At 38.3% G+C, this 25,372-nt stretch overlaps 1 protein-coding gene across 1 annotated transcript in view; it reads left to right on the forward strand.

Moving 5' to 3' along the window:
* Positions 1-25,372, forward strand: part of LOC122805360 (interferon gamma receptor 1-like) — a 1,208,195-nt gene that overhangs the window by 954,887 nt on the left and 227,936 nt on the right. Inside the window, exon 4 of the mRNA XM_044075453.1 lies at positions 10,183-10,349. Coding sequence (XP_043931388.1) covers positions 10,183-10,349 — 167 coding nt within the window. The remainder of the gene's footprint in view (positions 1-10,182; positions 10,350-25,372) is intronic.

Here is a 25,372-nt window from a genome sequence, read left to right on the forward strand (position 1 = left end):
GCAAATAACAAAATTCAGCCAACACTAGCTTTTAGTTCAAGTTACTGAAGAGCAGAATAACCAGTTAAAAATTCCTTCAACACTCCTTCATACACAGTTTAAATCAATTTAAATACTGTATTTTTTAAAAAAAAAAGTGCATAAAAGGTACTTAAATTCTCTTATACGTCCAGTTGAATATAACCAAGTTCTTAGCTTGCCAAGCTGAAGTTTTAAAGCAGGAATTATTTCACATGCACCAGTTTAAATATGCAAGGACAGGAAATCAATGAATGTGGCTACCCCCACACCTGTAATTACTAGCAAATAATAAAATTCAGCCAACACTAGCTTTTAGTTCAAGTTACTGAAGAGCAGAATAACCAGTTAAAAATTCCTTCAACACTCCTTCATACACAGTTTAAATCAATTTAAATACTGTATTTTTTTTTAAAAAAGTGCATAAAAAGGTACTTAAATTCTCTTATACGTCCAGTTGAATATAACCAAGTTCTTAGCTTGCCAAGCTGAAGTTTTAAAGCAGGAATTATTTCACATGCACCAGTTTAAATATGCAAGGACAGGAAATCAATGAATGTGGCTACCCCCACACCTGTAATTACTAGCAAATAACAAAATTCAGCCAACACTAGCTTTTAGTTCAAGTTACTGAAGAGCAGAATAACCAGTTAAAAATTCCTTCAACACTCCTTCATACACAGTTTAAATCAATTTAAATACTGTATTTTTAAAAAAAAAAGTGCATAAAAAGGTACTTAAATTCTCTTATACGTCCATTTGAATATAACCAAGTTCTTAGCTTGCCAAGCTGAAGTTTTAAAGCAGGAATTATTTCACATGCACCAGTTTAAATATGCAAGGACAGGAAATCAATGAATGTGGCTACCCCCACACCTGTAATTACTAGCAAATAACAAAATTCAGCCAACACTAGCTTTTAGTTCAAGTTACTGAAGAGCAGAATAACCAGTTAAAAATTCCTTCAACACTCCTTCATACACAGTTTAAATCAATTTAAATACTGTATTTAAAAAAAAAAAAAGTGCATAAAAAGGTACTTAAATTCTCTTATACGTCCAGTTGAATATAACCAAGTTCTTAGCTTGCCAAGCTGAAGTTTTGACTGCAACAGTGAATACACTCAACCATCTACATTTATGGTAAGTGTACACAACTGTACTTTTTTGTGATATAAAAAATGAGAACACAGTACATCATTTTCCCACCTTTAATGTGGCCTATAACCTGTACAATTCAATTGAAAAACAAACAAATCTGTTAGGGGAAAAATATAAAAAATAAAAAACGTACAATAAGCTGGATGCATAAGTGTGCACACCCTTAAACTAATAATTTGTTGAAGCATGTTTTGATTTAATTACAGCATTCAATCTTCTTGGGTAGGAGTCTATCAGCATTGCACATCTTGACTTGCAGTATTTTCCCACTCTTCCTTGCAAAAGCACTCCATATCTGTCCGATTGTGAGGGCATCTCTTGTGCACAGCCCTCTTCAGGTCATCCCACAGATTTTCTATCAGATTTAGGTCTGGTCTCTGGCTGGGCCATTCAAAAACTTTAACTTTCTTCTGGTGAAGCCATTCTTTTGTTGATTTGGATGTATGCTTGGGGTCATTGTCATGTTGAAAGGTGAAATTCCTTTTCATCTTCAGCTTTCTAGCAGACGCCTGAAAGTTTTTGGCTAAAAGTGAATGGAATGTTCATAATTCCCTCCACCTTGACTAAAGCCCAGGTTCCGGATGAAGAAAAGCAAGCCCAAAGCATGATGCTGCTGCCACCATGCTTCACCGTAGGGATGTTTTTTTTTTTTTTTGGTGATGCGAAGTGTTGTTTTTGCACCAAACGTACCTTTTGGAATTGCTGCCAAAAAAAGTTCAACCTTGGTCTCATCAGATCATAACACATTTTCCAACATGCTTTTGGGGGAGGCTTGATGTATTGTTTTGCAAATTTTAGCCAGGCCTGGATGTTTTTCTGTGTAAGAAAAGGTTCCGTCTTGCAACCCTACTCCATACTCCAGACATATGGAGAATGAGATTGTTGTCACATATAGTACACAACCAATACTTACTGGAAATTCTTGCATCTCCTTCAGTGTTGCTGTAGGTCTCTTGACACCCTCCCTGACCTGTTTTCATCTTGTCTTGTCATCAATTTTGGAGGGATGTCCAGTTCTTTGCAACGTCACTGTTGTCCCATATTTTCTTCACTTTTTGATGACTGTCTTCACTGTGTTCCATGGTATATCCATTGCTGTGCTTGTACCCTTCTGACTTATACCTTTGATGCTTTGTAAGCTCTCTGTGAACCATGGCTTTTGCTGTAGCAGGCAACTGAGTAACTGTCAGGAAAATCCTACCAGGACAGCTGAACTGTACTTAGGGTTAATCAGAGTCTCTTTAATTGATGGCAGGTGTGTACCCAAGAAGAATGAACGCTGTAATTAACTCAAAAGGTGATTCAACAAAGTATTAGTTTGTGTGTGCACACTTATGCAACCAGCTTATTTTTTTTTTTTATATTTTTTTCCCCTAATAGATTTGCTTGTTTTTCAATTGAATTGTATAGGTTATAGATCACATTAAAGGTGGGAATAGTTCTGAAATGATTTATTGTGGTCACATTTTTTTATATCACAAAAACCTGGTATTTTAACAGGGGTGTATAAACTTTTTTATCCACTATATATGTATGTAGATATATATATATATATATATATATATATATATATATATATATATATATGTATGTATATATATATATCTTTATAGATGTCTGTGTGTATGTATGTATGTGTATGTATATATATATATATATATATATATATATATATATGTATATACACACACACACACACACACATATATATATGTGTGTGTGTGTGTGTGTGTGTGTGTGTGTGTATATATATATATATATATATAAATATATATATATATATATATATATATATATATATATATACACTATGTATGCACACACACACACACACACACATACACATATATACATATTATGTATGTATATATATCTATATATATATATATATATATATATATATATATATATATATATATATATTTATATATGTGTATTTATATAAACCAATACTTTGTTGTGACCAGAATGATCAGAAAATGGCAAAATGTAGCAGAGGAAGGTATAAAGAAGACAATGCCATCTGCTGGTGCAATCAGAAAAACATAGAAAAAATCTAAAGATTGTTCAAATTCAGGAAATAAGAACTTCACGTTTCAAGTAAACTAACACTTATAAACTTACTGTTTACATTTATCTGCAGATATAGGTTCATAGGATGGTTCTAGGCTATCGGTCCTAGGGCCTATACAAGCCTAGCCATAACAATTCTCTGGATATTTCTTCCCACAATATTTACTTCCCTGTACCCCTGTCCGAAAAAGCATTTGTTTGATGAACCTACACTCTGGAGAATATTCTTTCATTAAAGCAGCAATTTTTCTTTTCTATTTGTTTACCATGAATGAAATTTTTAGTCCATGTTTCAAAATGGTTGGTGAGGCCCAGTTCCTTGAATCTAGATAGTAATATGGGATGCAAAACTATATGAACTGCTTTGGATATGTCTAGAGATCAGATACAGTCATTTCATTTTGATTTCATCTTTCATGAACATAGTTTATTTGAAGTAATGATGATGTTTCTGTACTGTGGCCTGGTGTAAATCTTTGCTGTGTTGTGGAAAGTAATTTTTTCTATTAGGTAGCTGATCAGTCGTAGGGGAACACATTTTCTAAATATTTTAAATAGAGGGGACAAGATAGTTTTATGCCAGCTCAAGAGGTTTGCTAAGTTTATTTAAGGAAATGAGTGGAATTTTTCCTGAGTTTTGGGACCATGACTTCTTGTAGAGAGCGATTTATAAGTATAGATAATGAAAATGCAATGGCATCTGAAGCTGTTTTGAGATGTTCTATTAGAAGGTCGTCTTCTGCAAGAGAGATGGATTTAATTTTTGAATTTTTTTTTTTTTAATTTAATCTTGCTGTAAGGAGTTGTGATGCAGTACGAGTTAAATCTGCATGTTTTGTTATTGTTTGTTTCTTTTGTGAAAGGGCAGGGTTGTGATTTTTTTACAAGGCTGAATAAATTTATTAATTGTTGACCAAAACCATTTTGGACTGTTATTCTGGTTTTCCTGTAGCTTTGCTTAATCATTGAATGGTACTCTTAGTTAGGTTTCACAAGTACAGATATGGTTTTCAATTGTTTGCTATTTTTCATACTTCCTGTCTGTTGTGCACTGACTTTTTTTATATACCTGATGTAAGTCATGTTGCAGGTTTTGATTTGACTGTCTTCCTGTCTTGTGATGTCCATCCTCTTTTAAGAAGTGTGCCTGTAGTAAAGCTATTCCATCAAATGCCAGATAAACTTTTTGTGACAATGTTTTATTCATTTTTTCAAACATTGAATTGTTTACAAAAATGTGATTTAAAAAAATGTGTGTGCACGTATCTGTGCATGTGTGCTTGTGTGTGACTATACCTATTCTTAACCTTAAACACTAGAAAGGCAGTTTCAAAGAATGTAAGGCAATTACATTCTTGTAGCCCTTAGAAAGGCAAACACAAAATAAAATTATACTGAGTCAAAATGTAATAACATAATAATTGTGAAAGAAATATATGTTTTAGGAATAGTGCTTGATTTGGTGTGGGTTATTTCCTTATGGTTGGTGTGGTTTGATCGTGATGGCAAATCTGAGCAATTAAACAAAGACAGCCATGAATAAATCCAGCACAATACATACACAGGAGTGTGTAACATTCATACCATTCAAAAAAGATCTTGCTGCCAAAGAGCATCCCTAAAAATACAAGAGTTAAAAGCTGTTGATAATTAGGGTGTTAGTAAGTTATCATATGCAATTCCAAAATATCTAGGATTCCAAATAATTTTTTTTCAAACACCTTTATTGAACTATCACTTGTGATACAGGCAAATTTACATTTAGATAAAAATAATCAAGCTATATTAACATAACAAACTTTATACTTCACACATATATTGCTATATGTCATATAACCTAAGGATTAGTACATAAATTATTCAATTCTTGCTTTCTTTTTAAACAAGAAACATCTTTGTTAAACCGTCACTTACTACAAAGGCAAGCATACAGTTATATAAATGAGAATAAACCACCCCATCTCAGTCCTAGTCACAAGTATTTTACATCACAAACCATACTGACTAAACCACACTACGATTTGTGAACATTACTGTAAAACTCCACTGCCAATCATGAGCGGACAGGTGATCCGCTGTGGCGACCCCTAACCGGGAAAAGCCGAAAGAAGAAGAAGATGAAGATACATCACTTATAATCTACCCAATCTTTCTCACTCAAACATTACATAGCTCACTTAAGTCCTACTGCCTTTTAAACCTCATTCCTCCCTTGTATGTATTGTTCCCACAATTTCCATTTTTTTCCTATGTAGTTTGCTCCTACCCTTTTCTAAAAATCTCAGTTCCAGTTATTTCATCTCTGTTACCATATTCACTACTTCCAGTATAGTTGGTTTAGATTTTGATTTCCATTTTCTAGTAATTGCATTTTGGCAGCTACCATTATTCGAAACAACAAGGCCTTACCATGTCTAGGCAGTTCTGATTCTGTGCCATAGCTCAGAAAAATCATCTCTCTAATCAGACCAATCTGCCCACCCAAAATCTCCAACAGTGCATCCTGAAGGGAGGGAATCCTTAAAGTCTGCCAACTCACCACACTCCCAGAAAATATGTTCCCAAGTACCTCTCTCTTCCCCTTCATACCTCCAACATTTACTGTCTTTTGAGTCTATTCAGAATTAATTGTATGGAATATATGTTTAGAAATCAACTGACAGGAAAAGCTGATAAAGAAAAAGGAGCTAGAAAGGACTTTAAGAGACATTGAAATTAAAGAAAATGCCATGGCAGATCATCTAAGCCCCGTTTAACATCATTCCCATATCTCAGCGTAATCCAAGTGGTACTTTGTATTACTTTGTTTGGTGTATGAGATGAGTGAGTGAGGGTGACTTGGTGACAGAGATGGACAGAGTGGATTCATGGGTAAGCGAGTGTCATATGCATTCACGCACACATATACAAGTGCATATACATCAGTGTATATGGCTTAGTATATTGGTGTGCATATGCGAAGGAGGAATGAGATGCGGGGTGTGTGTGTTTTGGAGTGGGGTAGGGGAGCATAAGTGAGCGAAAGAGATTGTTTGTAGGGGATTGTGTGTACATACACAGAAACACACAAAAGTGTGTGTTTATATAAATATATGTATATGAATATATGTATGTTTTCAGACGAGTGCACACATAAGTGTGTGTGTATATATATATATGTATGTGTGTATATGTATGCATATATATATATATATATATATATATATATATATATATATATATATATATATATGTATATATGTATGGATATATATGTGTACAAAATATATGTATATATATATATAGTTTATGTGTTCACCATAGTGTATGATTTTTGTACCCTGCATAAGGTTTTTGATTTTTTGCAAGAAAGTTGAAGTATAAGTTATTTTTTTTTAAAAAAAAAAAAAAAAAAAAAAGCTTATTACAGATTTTACTGAATATTGTTACTGATTAATTATTGTTTAATTAATTTAATTATGATATCACTTCCTGTATAGAGTTTTAAAAGACATGAGAAGGAGAGGGCTCATGTCTTTTCTGAAGAAGTTCACGCTCTAATAAAGTGGATGAAAGCGCTAAGAACATTTTGCCTTTATTGTGGTCATCTATCAATTCGCTTTTTTGTTTTCAAGTTTTTGCACTTTGTAAAACATTTATCCATAAATACTTTAGACTGATTCAAATTCCTGCAGGTGAAGAAAGTTGCACATAAGGAATGAATCATTTGATGAAATAAATGTGCCACCATTGTACTACGTTTTGAGGCTAGAAAATCAATTTAAGATTGGTGTTTGATTTAATTTCTATCAGTTACACAATTCATATTAAAAAGTATTAAAAATCATAAAATAAAAAGTACTGAATGATATAAGTAAACCTTGTATTAGAAACATAAACTAAACAGTTCACATAGAACTCATGATAAACTGATTTAGTGAACTTTAAAACAGAGTTACTTTCTGCACAATGCTTCCTGCTACCATAAAGGATACATAAGTGTAAGTATTGTCTGCTTATTTATCTGTCTGTCTATCTACCCATCTGGCTAATGGGTACCTATGATTTAGGAATAATGTGGCTAGGCTACTAATGGTCTTCTAGATCAAAAGCCTAGTATTGACCTATATTTGTCTATCCTGTCTTTTTGGCCGGATTATTCTGAAACTGCACCTTGGTGTACTTGTTTGAAAAAAAATTTCTACTTAATTTGATGACTTTTTTATGAGTTTCTCTTTATCAGGGAAGTAAAAACTATGTTTCAAATGGTTTTGTTTTGCTACTTCTGTTTCTGGAACAGTTTTAGGAGCACCTAAACTGTAACTGCTTTATTTGTTTCTTCTTAAACTGGAACATATTGTTTAGCCAGCTAGGTGTTGCAGATCATCTCTATTCTTGTGAGAGGAGGTTCATTTTAATTGCTGCCATTTTCTATTTTCTGACTGCCATCTTCCGTATTTGTTTGCTGGTTGGGTCTCTTGTTTCTTTTGTTTTATGTAATTGGTATTTGTAAGACAGCTGAGCGCTGAGTTGCTGTCCTTTTGGCTGGATTACTCCGAAGCTGTACCACAGTTCAGTGGTTTGGAGACTGTTCAACCCAATTTGGCAGATTTTCTGAATTTCCCCCACACCAGGGAAGTAAATATTGTGTTGCACTTGATTTTGTTTTGCTGTTCCTGTTGCTGGAACTGTTTTTGGAGCAACTAAGCAGCAATTACTTGTTTAGTTATTAAACTTGAACATCTTATTAAGGCAGATGTTCAAGGCCATTTTGGATACGTTTGCAGTAATTTTTGTGAGAGAAGGTTAAATGCTGCCATTGCTGTGTGCCTCAGCACTATTGGCTCTTCTAGTGTTATTGACTGGTTGGTTCTCTTATTTTTTTTCCTTTTTTAATTGTTATTTGTAGCAAGTGTAAATGCTAAGCTGCATTGTGCACAGTGTCACTGAATAGTGAATAGTGAGCAGATTTTCATTTTACCCTTAATTAGTTCCCTGAAACAGTAAACTATGTCTTATAACTTATGCTGCCCTGATTGACAGCATTTTTTAATTGTACCTTAGTTAGCATTAGCTTGTACGTATCTTATGCTGACCCAGCATTTTGATTGTGCCTGGATCAGCATTAGCTTGTGTTTATCTTATGCTAACTCAGCATTTGGATTGTGCCTGGGTCAGCATTAGTTTGTGTTTATCTCATGCTGACCCAGCATTTGGATTGTGCCTGGGTCAGCATTAGTTTGTGTTTATCTCATGCTGACCCAGCATTTGGATTGTGCCTGGGTCAGCATTAGTTTGTGTTTATCTCATGCTGACCCAGCATTTGGATTGTGCCTGGGTCAGCATTAGTTTGTGTTTATCTCATGCTGACCCAGCATTTGGATTGTGCCTGGGTCAGCATTAGTTTGTGTTTATCTCATGCTGACCCAGCATTTGGATTGTGCCTGGGTCAGCATTAGTTTGTGTTTATCTCATGCTGACCCAGCATTTGGATTGTGCCTGGGTCAGCATTAGTTTGTGTTTATCTCATGCTGACCCAGCATTTGGATTGTGCCTGGGTCAGCATTAGTTTGTGTTTATCTCATGCTGACCCAGCATTTGGATTGTGCCTGGGTCAGCATTAGTTTGTGTTTATCTCATGCTGACCCAGCATTTGGATTGTGCTTGAGTCAGCACTAGCTTGTGCTTATCTTCACTTAGCTGCTGTGATTTGCTTCTAGCAGCTCTGGGGCATTATCGAGTTGCATGTTACCCTGTTGTCATCACTGATATTAGTTGGGTAGTACTTTCCACATCCCTCACTTAGCCTGTCTTAGCTTCTTTGTGCACATAGCCAGCTAACGCTGTAAGAACTGGGCAATATGGAGAGTCAGCAAACTTGTTTCCCTTCTATTGCCAATGTGTAAGCATTTGGTATCCTAAGGCAGTGTAGTAACTATATATATATATATATATATATAGATAACACAGGGGCATTCTTCTCACCAACAATAATAGTCACCATCACAACCTCCTCTACCACTGCCACATTTTTAAACATAACATACTAAAATGCATGCACACTGATAGTGTAAAAGAAACAAATCCTTGCTAAAGCCTCTGGGAGCTTTTAAGATCAGGTCTCAGTGGAAGTCTGTCAACTCACATGCTCCATTCACACCTACAATATGTCACCAACAGCAAAAGTGTTCCCAGTCAAATAATGCTATGCCATATGCTAGTAAGAATGCTAAACCAGCTTACTATAAAAATGTGTTCATGACTGGTGATTCAGTTATCAGGCATACTCATCAGAATGGACAAGGATAGGTTTACTGTCAGCTGCCCCTTAGGTGCCAGGGGCATACATCCCTTTCCCAAGACAGGCATGACTACAACATTGGGGGGGGAGGTGAAGTTGAAGTGAATAGCCTTTGGTGGAAAACTCTGAAGGATATGCAAAGAGACATGTTGGAACTCTCTAGCCATGTAATGAATGCAGGTAAGTTTCCCGTCCTCAGTTGAATGTTTCCTTCGCCGTGTCCAGGTATAAAGGAAAGATAATCAGCTTTAACAGTTGACTTAATCGCTTGTTTCATTCTGAGGGGATACAGTTCATGGGATACATGAATTATTTGGGACAACAGGAAGCATTTTTTGAATGGATGTCACAATAATGTCACTTGTTGTGTGTATGAATAGTTAAAATGTCTTTACAGTATTGGACTGGCATACTGTGCTGGACAAAAAGGAAATAAAGACTATCAGGAAGGAAAGGATTGATTAGGCCCTTAGAGGTAATGCTAGCCTAAGCAAAATATAGCTAGGCAAATATGTATTCTGCATTTTTATTTATTGTTTACTAAATATTTATTTATTCACTAGAGTGTATGCTTTTAAAATTGACAGTAATCTGAATTACAATTGCTGCAATACTGCAACCATTTAACTAAGGTCTGTTTCCACCTTTTAGGACAGATACATGTGCACTTGTTCAGAAGTGCATTCAGATTGTTCACCAGTATTGTGATATCACTGAAATGTTGCAAGACGTGGATGATTTCTATTGGACTAAGGTGAAAGCATACATGGCATCAAAACAATTTGAACTGATGACTGGGTTTTCCTATAAAGATCCAGGTAAATGGTCACTGGTGTTTTTTTTCACTGAGTACAAATAGACAGCCTAGTGCTAGTAAACATATTTAGCTAAATACCGCCATTTTGTGATATCTTTTGACTTCCCTGCTAATATACATAAAGGAAACTTGGATTCTCACAGCTGTATTCACATCTTCACATGTTCATTTCTTCTTCATATTGCATTTGACATTGTAGAAATAGTGAACAGGATTGAGGAGGGGTCCTTATGTACTAGATAAGATTAGAATAATTTTGTTATAGATTGCAATGTCGCCCTCTAGGCAGTGTGGTAATGTATGTGGGGTAAATATCAGTTTGTGTAGGTGGGCACAGAGAAAGTAGTTTGGCAGCCTGAGTCATTCACCAAAAACATAAATAGATACAGTGAACTTAATTTAATAAAAAAGAAAATAAGTCTGTTTTAAAATATTATAATGAGTTTGTCAATGTAACGTGTATTTTCCACCTCAGCTGTTTTTGCGTATAGTATGGTTTCCTACAGATCAGATAACTGAAACACACTCTAGTGAAAAAGGATTTACTGAATGAAAAAGGATTTACTTGAATTCATTTTGCCAATTTGTGCACTTAAGGACTCCCGTGGGAATCCTCCTTGTCTCACCTCATTCAGGTGGAAGACACATGCTCACAAGTTAATATAACTTCCATCATTACTAAAGAACCAAGGGGGTTATAACCTCCATCAGTACCAAAGAACCAAGGGGGTTATAACTTCCATCAGTACCAAAGAACCAAGGGGGTTATAACCTCCATCAGTACCAAAGAACCAAGGGGTTTATAACCTCCATCAGTACCAAAGAACCAAGGGGGTTATAACCTCCATCAGTACCAAAGAACCAAGGGGGTTATAACCTCCATCAGTACCAAAGAACCAAGGGGTTTATAACCTCCATCAGTACCAAAGAACCAAGGGGGTTATAACCTCCATCAGTACCAAAGAACCAAGGGGTTTATAACCTCCATTTCTACCAAAGAACCAAGGGGTTCCCACAAGTTAATATATAACTCTCCATCAGTACGAAAGAACCAAGGGGTTCCCACAAATTAATATAACCTCTATTAGTACCAACGAACAAAGGGGTTTATAACCTTCATCAATACCAAAGAACCAATGGGGTTATTCTGTTTTATTTAGGGATTGAATAGGTTGAACAGCTTGGCAAAGAAGATTCAGCTAATCATATTTTGAACAGTTGCACATTGATCATTCAGTGCTTCTCATCTTGTATGCTGGATCCCCATCTTTTTTCCTGGCTATGTTATACTTGTGTCTCACATAACTCTTCCTTTCTATATTCTTTTAATATTATTTTCTTTCTTCTTCTTCCTAGCTGGCCTAATTATTCTTTCCTTTATCCTTTCTCTTTGCACTTTCCTGTCTTTTCAACTTATTTCTGTTTTATGCCTGTTTCCTTCTTCTCTTTCTGCCTTACTTCAGACATGCCTTCTTTTTGTCTCAAGCTGACTCCTTATGTACACTTCGTGTACCCTCTCTTTGCTTCCATTTAATGTCTGTTTTTGTCTTCTGCTGTCCCATCTTACTTTGGTATTAATTTTTATAAAAGGAAAAGGAATATTTCTTACAAAGATTCTAGAACATTCAACATTAGATTACTGGTGCAGCAGCCAAAGTTGTTTGGGTCTCATTCACACCAGCTGGCCAGCTTTTAAGATATTAAGGGGACCCTCCAATTGCCTAACTATCAGGAGCTTAAACAGAGCTCCACAGACAGCTTTCTTGCTGCCACAGTGTACTGCTTTGGTGGGCTTCATGGAGGTATTGGGTGGCTAGTGAGCCTTCTAGGCTGGACAAGTAACTCCCATGTTGGGGAAAACCAAATGTGTGTTTTGCTGTGAAATTGTATTCTTTTTTTTTTTTTTTTCAGTTAGGAAATATGTGTATCTAGGACTTTTTTGACTTGTCAGGGGATTATTTACTGTATGAAAACTTGTGTGAAAAAACTGTAAAACATCTATTTTTTTCATTGTCTCCTATATACTTATAAAGGTTTTATGTGTTTTAGGCAGATAGTTGTGGTTTTGGAGACTCTTAGTGGTTTTCTTATCCCAGAACCTCCCTTTAGTTGTTATAAAGTTTACCAGTATTCTCAGGCTCTGTTAAGCCGTCTTCAGTGCTTCCTTCTTAGCTGAAATTAGGGAGCAGTTACCAGTCTCCTCAGTTCTTTCTTCCTAATCCCAAAAAGAAGAAAGTTGTCAGGGAGTCTTTGGGTGTCAGGCTACATCCAGTTGTGCCTCAGCCACTGATGAGTTACTGTGCTATGGCTAGATCTGGTTCCTCGGACTGCTTCTCATTTCCCCCTGGTCTCTCTGGTGTAGCACCTACAGCCACTATGGACCGGGGGTGTAGATAGACACATAGGCACATTTTTTGTGGCTGCAGGGCTACCCTCCATGGACAAGAGAACAACTCTTGTTGGTCTCATGGAAGGTGATGGATGAAGGTCTAATACATAGTGAGAAAAGGACCCTGTGACTGAGCTTGTTTTGGGTTGGTCTTTCTCCAGTGAGATTCCCAGGAAAAGAAAAGAAAAACTTGTCTTCTCCTGTCTCTATTTCAATGGACAAGGAGGATTTGCTGGCTCAGATGTTAAAATGTTTTACTTCATTATTTTGAGAATGTGGAAAAGTTACCTGTTAACATTCTCTCTGCTGAGATGAAGAATTCTTTTAATGCCTCTTTCTTTTTGCTTCTTATCTAACAAGCGTACCTTACAGTACTCTTAGAGAATGGGCAAACCTTACTTCAACATCCTGATTGGAGAATTAATGTTCTCTAGCAGCGTATTAATGTACAAGTAATTCCCACTGTCAAACGAGTCCGCTGCTTCACGGCAGCATATCAAGCTGCCATGGAGTTCAGACTGCAAAAAAACTAATGGTTGCCATTATTTTTATGCTCGCTAAGCACTGGTTCTGCTGTTTAGAGAGCATAAAATATAAAACAAAAAAAAAGAGAGACTGTGTGTGTGTGTGTGTGTGTGTGTGTGTGTGTGTGTGTGTGTGTGTGTGTGTGTGTGTGTGTATGCATTCGTGTGTGTGTGTGTGTGTGTGTGTGTGTGTGTGTGTGTGTGTGTGTGTGTGTGTGTGTGTGTGTGTGTGTATGGGAGAGAGAACGAGCTCTGTGTAAAATTGTTGTGTTTTACTTGCTTATTATTTTTAAGTACTATATTATTTTTTTATATATGTTTGCTGAAAAATGCTTCCTCCAACACCATTAACATATACTACAGCAAGTTTGAAACATTAGGCAGAGGAACAATTTTACATTAAAAATATATATAAAAAATAGTATAGTACTTAAAAAAATAAATAAGCAAGTAAAAGAACAATTTTACAGAGACCCCATTTTCTAAGCACAGTAATGCCCTCCAGGGTGTGTGTTAATGTGTAATCAGTGCCTTTCCAGGGGTGTAGAGGCCCTCCACCTGCAGCGTCGGGCCTCATAACACCCCTGGGTGGATGTTAATTATGCATTAACACACATCTTGTCAGGCATTATTGCTTGTTTATGACACTGTTGATACTGCTTATGGGTTAGTCATGAGTAGATTTGATTGGCAACATTCTCTGAGTTTTCCTGAAGATGTTAAAACTGAGATTTTAAATTCTTCCATGGTCAGGGCAGTTCTGTTTGGCCCATCTGCAGCTGAGGTGCTTTAGAGGTTTGATGAGATAGGAAAGTTGATTCAAGTGATGACTCTAATTTTCAAGCTCTCCTTTTTTAAGTCAAATAAAATTTTTTCTTTCATACTCATCTCCCTGACTTCCAAAGTCTTGGTCCGGCGTCGGTTGCTATCGCCTCTTCCCTGACGTCAGTGCGCCAGGGGTATATAAGAAGCAGCCGACGCCATTTTCTTCAGTTTTTCTTGCCGTGCGGTGCCCGAAGCAAAAGCAGTTCGCAAGTGCTGGCCGGCCGACTCCTAAGATTTCAAATTCGATTTCAGAACCGAAGTCTTCAATAAAGCTAAGTACCCCATTGGGGAAACTTTTTCTTGCCTCAGACCAATGTCAAGTAAAAGTTAATAATTGTATTTCTTGTGGAAAGCAAATACCTCATAAGGATTTTCATTCTTACCGTATTCCATGCCTAGGCTCAGATCACGGCGTCACTAGTTGTCGGTTTTGTGCTAGATTTAACAAATGCACTATTAAACGTCGGTTTGATTTTGCTCGCCATTACTTTGGCCGAAGGCTTAATTATACAATGCCGTCGGAACAACCGACGACCGGAATGCACAAAAAATGCAAAGATAAAGATAAGGACAGGCTTCTGAAGCCCAAAACTGATGACAAAGCCTCTTCTAGGCCAGTCGCCGGTTCACCGGTTTTCAGTGAGGCGTTTTAGCAGCCCCTGACACCCGCTACCTCAAAACCACAGGCCGCGACCGACTCCCACGTGGAGGTATCTAGGCCTCTGGATACTCAAGGTGTTGGGCCAACGGAGATTAACCCTTCAGATGGGTCTGGAGCCGCTGAGCAGGCATCGGCTTCTGAGGGTGTTTTCAGGCCTACTCAACTTACCATTGCAACTACAGCCAAGACTAAACCTACATTAAAGACAAAGAAGCAAGTACAGCATTCACCTGGACAGGACAGGCCTCCATGCCTAAAAAACAGATGCTCAAAATGGCCGAAGACTTGATAACTCTGATCAGGGGTTCCAATCCCCCTCCTGATAAAAGACCTAGGCAGGATACAGACTATGATTCCTCTGACCAGGTTTCAATATATTCTGATTCCTCTTCAGACCAGGGATATTCTTTACCCCCCTATGAGGATTCTGATGCTGAAGAATCAATTCCTTCAGCCTCTCCTCCTGAGGATTACTCTTTTGGGGAAACTTTACATACCATGAGGGAGCATTTCCATTGGGAGGGCCAGGATTACTCAGAATCCAAGAAAAGGCTCAGAGACTTTCTTTTACTAACACAGCACAGGCCCCTTGCTATTCCGCCAGTGTTGGACATTGTGGATGATGTGTTCTCTGAATCTAGTTTAAATCCTGATTCTTTACCCCCAGCTCCAGTCAAGCCAGACAGGTACTACAGAGTCCCTGACTCTCACAAATTTCTTTATAAAAACCCTGTTGCTTACCCAGAAACTATTTCCCAGGGTCCCAAAGGGGTTAAGGCTTCCACGGCTAAGAATCCAGTTCCCTCGGATAGGGACTCTAGAGCATTAGACAGATGGAGAAAGAAAGTTTACACCTCTGCAACTTTAGCAGTGAGGGCTCTAAATTGCCAGTTTCACATGCTTAAATATCAACAATACTTACTGTCTCAATTAAAACAGAAAATGAGTACAAATGCAGAAAAACCTGACTATAAGGAAATGCAGGATTTATTACATGCAGCTGAACAAGTGGGAAAGCATACTTTGCAATGTGGTTTTGATTCATTAGAAGCTTCTTGTAGAGCAGCAGTTTCAGGATCTGTGATTCGAAGGCATGCTTGGTTAAAAGAACAAAGTTTATCATATCATGTTAAGGCAAAATTATTGGATGCTCCTTTGCAGCAAGATAATTTATTTTGTATTAAGGCAGAAGAGATATTAAAGAAAATGGAGGATAAGGCAAAATCTATGCAAACAGTGAAGGATTTCTTACAGGTACAGCCACCACGATTTAGTAGAAATTGGCCTACAAAGAATTGGTGCTTTCCAGTGTCAGACATGCCACAAAGAGGCAGATACAGACGCCCAAGAGGCACATCTCAGCCACAAGGCTCTTACAGACCACGACAGTGTGGTGCTTCAAACCCAAAAGAAGGTGAGAATAAGTCACAACCTTACAGGAAACAGTCCCAATGACTTCCCCCTTCCAATGCCAAACTCTTCCCTTTTGGCAGCTCCCTTAGGGGGGAAACTAGCACTTTTTTCTCAAAACTGGCAAGCAATCACCCAAGACAAATGGGTGCTGCATATTGTGTCTCAAGGTTATAGGTTCCACTTTCACACTTTCCCAAGGCTAAAAGGAATGCCAGACCTGCCACAAAATCAATGGGCAGAGGCACAAAAACAAATTACAGCTCTCATGGACATGAGAGCTATTCAAAAAGTACCACAGCAGGAAAAAGGACAAGGATTTTACTCAAGACTTTTCCTGGTACCCAGAAAGGACAAAGCCTGGAGACCCATTCTGGACCTTTCCACTCTAAATACTTACCTGGATGTTCCAAAATTCAAAATGCTGACACTACAACAGCTCCTTCCCATGTTGGGCAAGAAAGCTTGGCTTGTTACTTTGGACCTCAAAGAGGCATACCTGCATGTCCCTGTCAGACAAAATTGCAGAAGATACCTCAGATTCATAGCTGGTTCAATGCACTACCGATTCTCTGCACTGCCCTTTGGCTTATCTACTGCGCCCAGGGTCTTTACCAAGTGCCTGGCACCAGTAATTGCATTTTGCAGACAAAAAGGAATTCAAATATATCCATATCTGGACGACTGCCTGATTCAAGCAGAGAGCAAGGACATTCTTCTACAGCATCTGGCATTTGTAAAAAGATTGTTAAGTTACCTAGGGTACACAGTAAACGAAAAGAAATCAAAACTAGTGCCCTCACAAGAGATAATATTCCTGAGTGCCAACTTAAATACAATGGCCCAGATGGCTTATCTCACGCCAGACAAACAAGGACAACTGACTCAGTATTTTCAGTTGATGGCAACAAAGTCCCAACTCCCTGCATGAAAAATTCTGCAGGCCTTGGGATTCATGGCATCCTGCATACTACTAATTCCATATGCAAGACTGCATATGAGGAAATTACAATGGTACCTAAAAAGGGTTTGGTCTCAACACTTTCACAGCTTGGAGACAGTAATACCACTAATTCCCTGCCTACAACAGGAGTTTTGATGGTGGGCACAGGCATGTCACCTCAACAAGGGACAGCCTTTCACTCTTCCCACAGCCAGGCAGACTTTAACAACAGACACCTCGGATTATGCCTGGGGAGCAGACACAGCAGGAAAATGTATTCAGGGCAAATGGACCACAGACCAAATGCATCTTCACATCAATCAAAAAGAGATGTTGGCTGTACAAAATGCCCTTACAGCTTTCAAGGATCTTCTGCATCCAGGACAATTACTATTAAAGACAGACAACACCACAGTAATGTGGTACATAAACAAACAAGGGGGCACTCATTTTTACCCCCTATGCAGACAAGCCATGACCTTGTGGAACACAGCTCTAACCTATCAAGTTCATCTGCAAGCACAATTCCTGCCAGGAAAGAAAAACACTCTGGCAGACGACTTAAGCAGAAACATCATGGATCCTCACGAGTGGAAATTAAATCCACAAGTCTTCAGCATGATAATGCAAAAATGGGGGTGCCCGGATATAGATCTTTTTGCCTCACCACTGAATTACCAACTACAAAAATTCTGCACAAGGACTTATCACACACAAGCATGGAAAGTGGATGCTCTTTCGTTCAGCTGGAAAAGCCTAAATGTTTATGCCTTCCCACCTCTGCCTCTCCTTTCAAAGGTACTCCTAAAAGCCAAACAAGAAAAACCACAGATGATTCTGATTGCTCCAGACTGGCCACGCCAGCATTGGTACCCAATCTTAAAGAACTTAGCTCAAGGCCTACCTTGGATTTTGCCTCAAATTCCACATCTTCTGACTCAGCAAAACAATGAGATACTGCACAGTCAGCTCAAAACCTTAAACCTGGCTGCATGGCAGATTCCTTAGCCAAACAGACAGCTTCTCTCTCTAAAGCTGTTATGGATGTCATTTTGGAGGCCAGGAGGCCTAGCACCAGGAAATCTTATTCAGAAAAGTGGAAGAGATTATGTCCTCTGGTCCCTAACATTCCTCAGATACTACAAATCTTGATTGAGATGCTGGACAAAGGACTATCCTTCTTATCCATTAAGATTCACGCTTCTGCCATCTCGGCTCATTACAACACAGATCCTCCTATTTTCTCTCACCCATTGCTAAAGCAGTACCTCAGAGGGGCTAAAAACATAAGACCGCCCCGGAGAGCACCAACACCAACTTGGGACCTCAATTTCGTTTTGGAAAAGCTCACTTTGCCTCCTTTTGAACCAGCCAATTCAGCAGAGTTAAAATATATATCATGGAAAATGCTGTGCTTCTGGCAATAACCTCAGCACGAAGAGTCTCGGAACTGCAGGCACTAATGGCAGTGGAGCCTTTCATCATTTTCCACCAAGACAGGGTTTCTTTAAGAACAAATCCTACCTTTATGCCTAAGGTGGTATCCAGTGTGGCTCTTAACTAAACTATTCACTTGCCAACATTTTATCCAAATCCCCAGAATAAAGGGGAGAGACTTCTACATTCCTTGGACATACACAGGCAATTGCGCTTCTACTTGGACAAAACAAAAGCTTTCAGAAAATCTGAACAATTATTTGTATCATATGCTGCAGGATCACAGGGAAAGGCTATTTCAAAGCAGACCATTTCAAAGTGGATAAGATACTGTATCCGGTTCTGCTACACACAACATGGGAAACCTGTACCTAGTAATATTAGACCACATTCCACCAGGGCAACTGCCACTTCTACTGCCTACCTTAGAGGAGTACCTACCAAAGACATTTTGGAAGCTGCAACTTGGAGTTCTGTGCATGCCTTTACCAAGCATTACCATTTGCCTCTTTATTCTAGATCCAGAGCTGGCTTTGCCACTGCAGTGCTGCAGGGCCTCATAGCCACACCAAATCCTCTATAGAGCCAGCCACCCAAACTCAGCTTTGGGATTCTACCCAAGTGTAATGACTGCAGCAGTGAAACACGAACATAGTACAGTTTTGTACCTACCATAAATGTAGATGTTTGAGTGTCTTCACTGCTGCAGTCCAGGTTACCCACCCACCATCCCCTCTTTCTTATCTGGGACTAACCTGTACTACCTATGTGGAGTATTTGCTGGTTACTAAAGGTTTTATTTTTACCTTTTTTGTATGTTTTATTAGCAATATGTATTGCCTACCATTTTTGGGGGCACCTGACATCTGGGGCAAGAAAAACTGAAGAAAATGGCGTTGGTTGCTTCTTATATACCCCTGGTGCACTGACGTCAGGGAAGAGGTGACAGCAACCGACGCCGGACCAAGACTTTGGAACTCAGGCCGACTGCGGGCCCGCCTGATGGCAGGATAACCCAAGTGTAATGACTGCAGCAGTGAAGACACTCGAACATCTACATTTATGGTAGGTACAAAACTGTACTTTCCACAGAGGAGGAGGGAAATTCCAATTTTTAGTTGTCATTCCACGAATTAGGACCACTTTAAGGACTGGCTGCCTCTAATTCTTGATTATTTTTACAAATTTCTATCCTCTGAGCTTTCTTATTCCTCTGTTGAGTTTCATTTGTTGTCTATTTTGGCTTGTCTGTCCTTGGAATCCCCCCTTTTCTTCCTGTGCCCAACTTAAGGAGTTTTCAAAGGGCTTTATATTAGCCACCCACCTAGAAGACAGGTGGTTCCTCCTTGGATATTAACTTTGACTTTGACAAGCGTACTCTTCCCATTTGAACCAGCTCATCAGGCTGATTTGAGGTTCTTAACATGGAAGATTGTTTTACTCATAGCTCTGACTTCTACTAGGAGAGTATCTGAATTACAAGTTCTTATGATGAGTCAAGCCAACCACATTTTACACAAGGTCAAGGTTTCTTTAAGAACTAGTCCTTCATTTATGCTTGAAGTGGGCTCAGAGTTTACCTTGACCAGTCAATTAATCTGTCTGACTTGTTTCCTGACCTCAAAACCAAGAGAGAAAAATAATATTCTCTGAATGTCCTCAGGCAGCTCAGATCTTACCTAGACAAAACTGAATCCTTCAGGAAAGCCAATAGGCTGTTTGTCTCCTATGAAGATGAGAGAAAAGGACAACCAGTGTCAAAGCAAACAATTTCTAGATGGCTGTGTCATGCCATTTGTTTTTTTTTTTGTTTGTTTTTGCCATTTTCACCTTAATAAGCCACTTTCAAGCAAAATAAGGCCCATTCTGCTAGGCCTTTGACTTCTTCGGTGGCTTGCTGGAAAAGTGTGGACTCTAGAGGTATTTTACAGGCAACAAGTTAATCCTCTATACATACTTTTACAAAGCATTACAAACTAGATTCCTTTCCCAGGTTCAGAATAGGCATTACTAAAATCATTCTCCAAGGGACCATGGGTTATTAATAGACCTGCTCCCCTTTTGCTTTCTAAGCTGTGGTAATCTATCCAAATAGCTTACGCTACTGAAACAGTGTTCTAATGCCGAATGTAATACAGCTGTGTAAGTAAACTTTCCATTACGGCAGATGTTCTAGTAGGTCGCTGTTGCAGTACCCTCCCTCCAACCCTCCTTCTTTAGGTGTTTTTTTGTATTTCCTAGGTCTGGATGTATATACCTTTGTGTATAAAGTTATGTCTACGTTATATAAGTGTGTTGTCCAAAGGACTTATAGGTTCATAGGTTCATAGGTTTATACTAGGCTATCTGCCCTAAGGCATTTATAAGCCTAGCCCAAATTATTGTGGCTTATATGAAAAAATACTGTGCCCATTAGTTTGTTGTGCCTCTGTCCAGCAGTGACCCAGAGATGATCTCCCATCCACAGGTCTAGATTTCTCTTGAACAGCTGCTCTGCCTCACATGGACCGGGATTTTATTCCACAGCATAGGGAGTCTCTGAGTGATAAATCTATCCCTCCAGCACGTCCTATTTATATCAGTGGTTTTGGTGGATTTGGATTTTTGAGGTGGAGCATGTCCATTAATCAGGCACATGTCACCTCTGAGCAGACGGTATGCGACTGAATAGAGCTGGAGTTTCTTCAATCTGGCAGCATATGACAGATTTTGGAGTCCCTTTATCCTTTTGGTGAGGAACTTTGGGGTCTCTCCAATTGCTGCAGATGTCGGGTGAGATACATCGATCATTGGTCTGATAACTAGATCTGGATGTGAATCCTTCATGATCAGGTGGGCAATGTAGAAGGTCTTTCTAACCACTTTAGCAATGTTGATAACCTCTTCTGTGCTTAGTGGATTGCCACCTATATGGTAGCTAGGCCATGGCTCTGGCACCAGCTATCTGTTAGTCCCTTCTGAAGGATATCAGTGTCCGATGCACTTTCCACTATGGCGCCCAGTTTGCAGTCATCTGCAAACTTTGTCTCCAAAGTCCTCCCATGTTGGCCTGAGTAGATGCCAAACAATAGGGCCAGGGACCGAGCCTGTGGGGACACCACTTGTGACAGCTTGGAGTCTGACCACAGCGCCAGCAACTCTAACCCTGTGGGTTCTGTCCTTCAGTTTGCAACCCATCTTGTGACATATGGGTTTACATTTGGTCAAGGTAGGCTGTATGGACTGCCTTTCCTCATCAATGGCCTTGGTGACTATGGCATGATCTTCCCTTGACAAAGCCAAACTGGGTCGGGTCCAATGTCTGCAAGTCCCCTATATCTTTGTTTATGAGCTCCATTATGATCCTCTCCATAGCTTTGCAGACTAGACTTGTTATGGGGTAATTATACCAGGGTCCGTAGGCGCCACCTTTGCTTATGGAGTGGGACGATACTTACTTTTGTACCAAGCTGCAGGAGTGAGGTTGCTCAAGTACTGATAGACCTTAAAATGTTTGTGAGGAAGCTCAACTTAAGGGTACAGTTTCATGGCAAAAGTAATGACACTGAAAATAAGCCTATTGATGAAACTATAAAAAGGCCTAGCAGCTGTTGTCCACCACTACATCAGACACTAGCTGCTTTCGAAGTGAAATGTGAGATGGATATCAGGAAACTGCTTAAAAAACCTCCAAAGAAAAAAACTTTATAACTTAACACAGGGAGAAAGAAAAGCATTGCTTGAGCTAGGCAATGATAAATCCAGGCATGTAATGAAGGCAGACAAGGGAGGAGGTATACTTGTGACTGATACCACTAGCTACAACCAAAAGATAGAGAACATGCTGGAGGATAACAGATTTTATGACTTATTTGCCATGGGTGACATAAAAAGAGCATATGATTTATGGAACACTAATCTCACCACATTATGGGAAGAAAAACTTATCACTGAAAATCTTTATAATTATTTATGGAGACAATGCCCACGTTTACCTTAATTTTTTGGAATACCAAAGCCGCACAAGAACAGAGAAGACCCACCTTATAGACCGGTGGTAGCAAGTGGAGGTTCCCTTACTGAAGCCACAGCCATTTACCTTGATTACTTGCTGAAACCTCTAGCAGAAAAGAATAAGTCATACATAAGAGATTCAATGGATTTTTTGAAGAACATAAAAAACATTACAGTGGAAGCTGACAGTATTTTGGTAACTATTGATGTGGAATCCTGTAACACAGTGCTCCCTCACAATTACTGTATAACAGCAGCTATGGAGTCTTTTAAGAAACATAATCAGGGTACACAGGCACAACTGCAAAAGTTAAGCAAGCTCATTAATCTTGTACTGGACTTCAATTTCTTTACTTTCAATGGCAAACACTACAAACAAAAAACTGGTATAGCAATGGGGGCTGCCATGGCTCCCAGCATAGCTAACATAGCCCTGGGCAAATGGGAGGACTTTGTGTTAAACAACACAGACTACATGCAGCATATCACATGCTATTTACGTTTTATTGACAATGTCTTTATTGTGTGGGAAGGTGACACCTTGCAGTTTGGAGATTTTATCACTTACCTCAATCAAACAACCCCCTTCCTGAAGTTTACCTCTTCCCATAGCTGTACTTCAACCACTTTCTTAGATATGCAGATTTCCAAGGACACCAACAATAACAGAATCACCACTGATCTATTCAGAAAACCAACGAGGGTTAACTTATTACTCCACAGTAAAAGTCTACATCCTACAAAAACCAAGTATAATGTAGTGAAATCCCAAGGCTATAGATTAGCTCAAATTACCACAGAGATGGAACCATTTTTGAGAAACCTGAACAACTTAGAGAATGATTTTCTAGTGAGAGGCTATGAAAGTCAGATGTTAAAAAACATCCTGGAACCCATTATAGAACTGAAATGGACTGAAGCACCTTCACTCAACCTCCCCAGTAGAAAAACGTTAAGTAATCCCACAGAGAATAACAAATGCAAAAATAGCTGCATCCTGACATACACTTTGGATTATCACAGTATCAAAAATATTATTGAAGAAAACTGGGACATTGTCACAGGAAACCCTTTTCTGATTAACATCTTAGGTGAAGCCCCATCATTTGTTTATAGGAAGGCCAGGAATATTAGAAGTTTTGTTGAATTTAAACCTAGACCATGTGAGAAAAGCACTAAAAGATGTGAAACTAATTGTACATTTTGTATATTTATACAGCAAGGTGATAGTTTGTATTGCCCTTATTTAAAGAAGATCATTAAAACCAGTGCAGGGGGTGACTGTAACACGAAAAAAGTAATTTACAGGGCACAGTGCAATGAATGTGATGCAATCTATGTGGGCAAGACTGTAAATAAACTCAAGCGAAGGATTTCATGTCATCTGTCAGAAATCCGCTCTGGATGTAAAAATAATGCACTAGCCAAACACCTTTCTCTTCATAAAAGACACAGAGGTGTTAAGTTCCAGATCCTGGATCGCATAGACATGGGTGATCTTGAAGGAGACATCCCGAATATTCTGGAGAAACATGAACTCATGTGGCAATTAATGCTGAACTCTTTTAGAAAGCCTGGACTAAACTACTACTGTTCAATTAAAAGTGCACTGAAACTTAGAAAATTGCCACATTGTTTACATGACTAATTGTATTTTATTTTAATTTTTTCTACAAATTGGTTTTAAATACCATTTTAAATAATTTGAAATTTAAGTGTATATTTTGTTTCCATCATCATACATATATATTTTTTTATTTTTATTTTTTTTTCTGGTTCTCTTTTTTCCACTTTATTCAAAATTATAGTAATAACAATACTAACTAATTATACAATTATATAGGTTTTTAGGGTTCTTGTACACAGACCTGAAGAAGTCTAGAAGGACGAAAGCTATCTTTGTTAATAATAGGTTATGAAAATAGAAACTGATTTTTACATGCAAAATGTATATGTATATATTTATATATAATTTTTTATCACAAAATGAACTAAGGTTGATATATTTCCAGCCATGTAGTATATTGCCTTGTATAAAATCACAGACTTAATAATCTAGTTAATAATTTGGTTAAATAAGATGTACTATTAAAGTACACTAGGGCTATATATTATTATGACAGCTACTAGGTAGGGCAGGACCAGCTCGAATGTCACACTGATGGGGGAAGGGATATGAATTTAACATGTGTACCAATAACACTTTGTTTTACAGCACAATAAACCACTCCCATGCCTGATAAAAAGTATATATATATATTTAGAAAGCTTATGAGGAAATTATTACTCTATTTCTGTTTTACTTGGATCGCTTGTTTGTGTACTTAATAAAGGATTTTCGACTGGAAACAGACTGCCTGCCTTGCTTGGATTACTTTCGAATACTTAGTAATGCTGTAAAATTATATATTTTCTATTATTACTTTTTGACTTGATGAGTTTACGTTCACTACTTCTACTACTACTGTCTGATCTGATTAATATACAGTGATTAACTAGAAATATATGGACTGAAAATCTTCCACACAGAGAAGTTTCTTACACTGTCTTGCGTTATATTTCCTAGCATTTTTTTTTTCCTTTTCAGGGCTTTTGCATCCCTTCTTGGGGAAATAAAGCTCTGAAGATGTTGACACTCTTAACTGTCTATGCTCGAATTTCCGACAGTTAGAGCAAGTGGAGAGTGCCCATAAGCTTTGAAAAGCTGTCTGATTGGTGAGGTTAATGCCCAAAATAGCTTAGGCTACTGCAACAGTGGTCTATTAGAACATCTACTGTTTGTTTGTTTGCGTGTGTACGTATGTATGTATGTATGTATGTATGTATTTATTTATTTATTTTG

The sequence above is a fragment of the Protopterus annectens genome, chromosome 1.part1, assembly GCF_019279795.1.
Source record: "Protopterus annectens isolate FY-2018-M chromosome 1.part1, PAN1.0, whole genome shotgun sequence".
In the NCBI taxonomy this organism is placed as follows: domain Eukaryota; kingdom Metazoa; phylum Chordata; order Ceratodontiformes; family Protopteridae; genus Protopterus; species Protopterus annectens.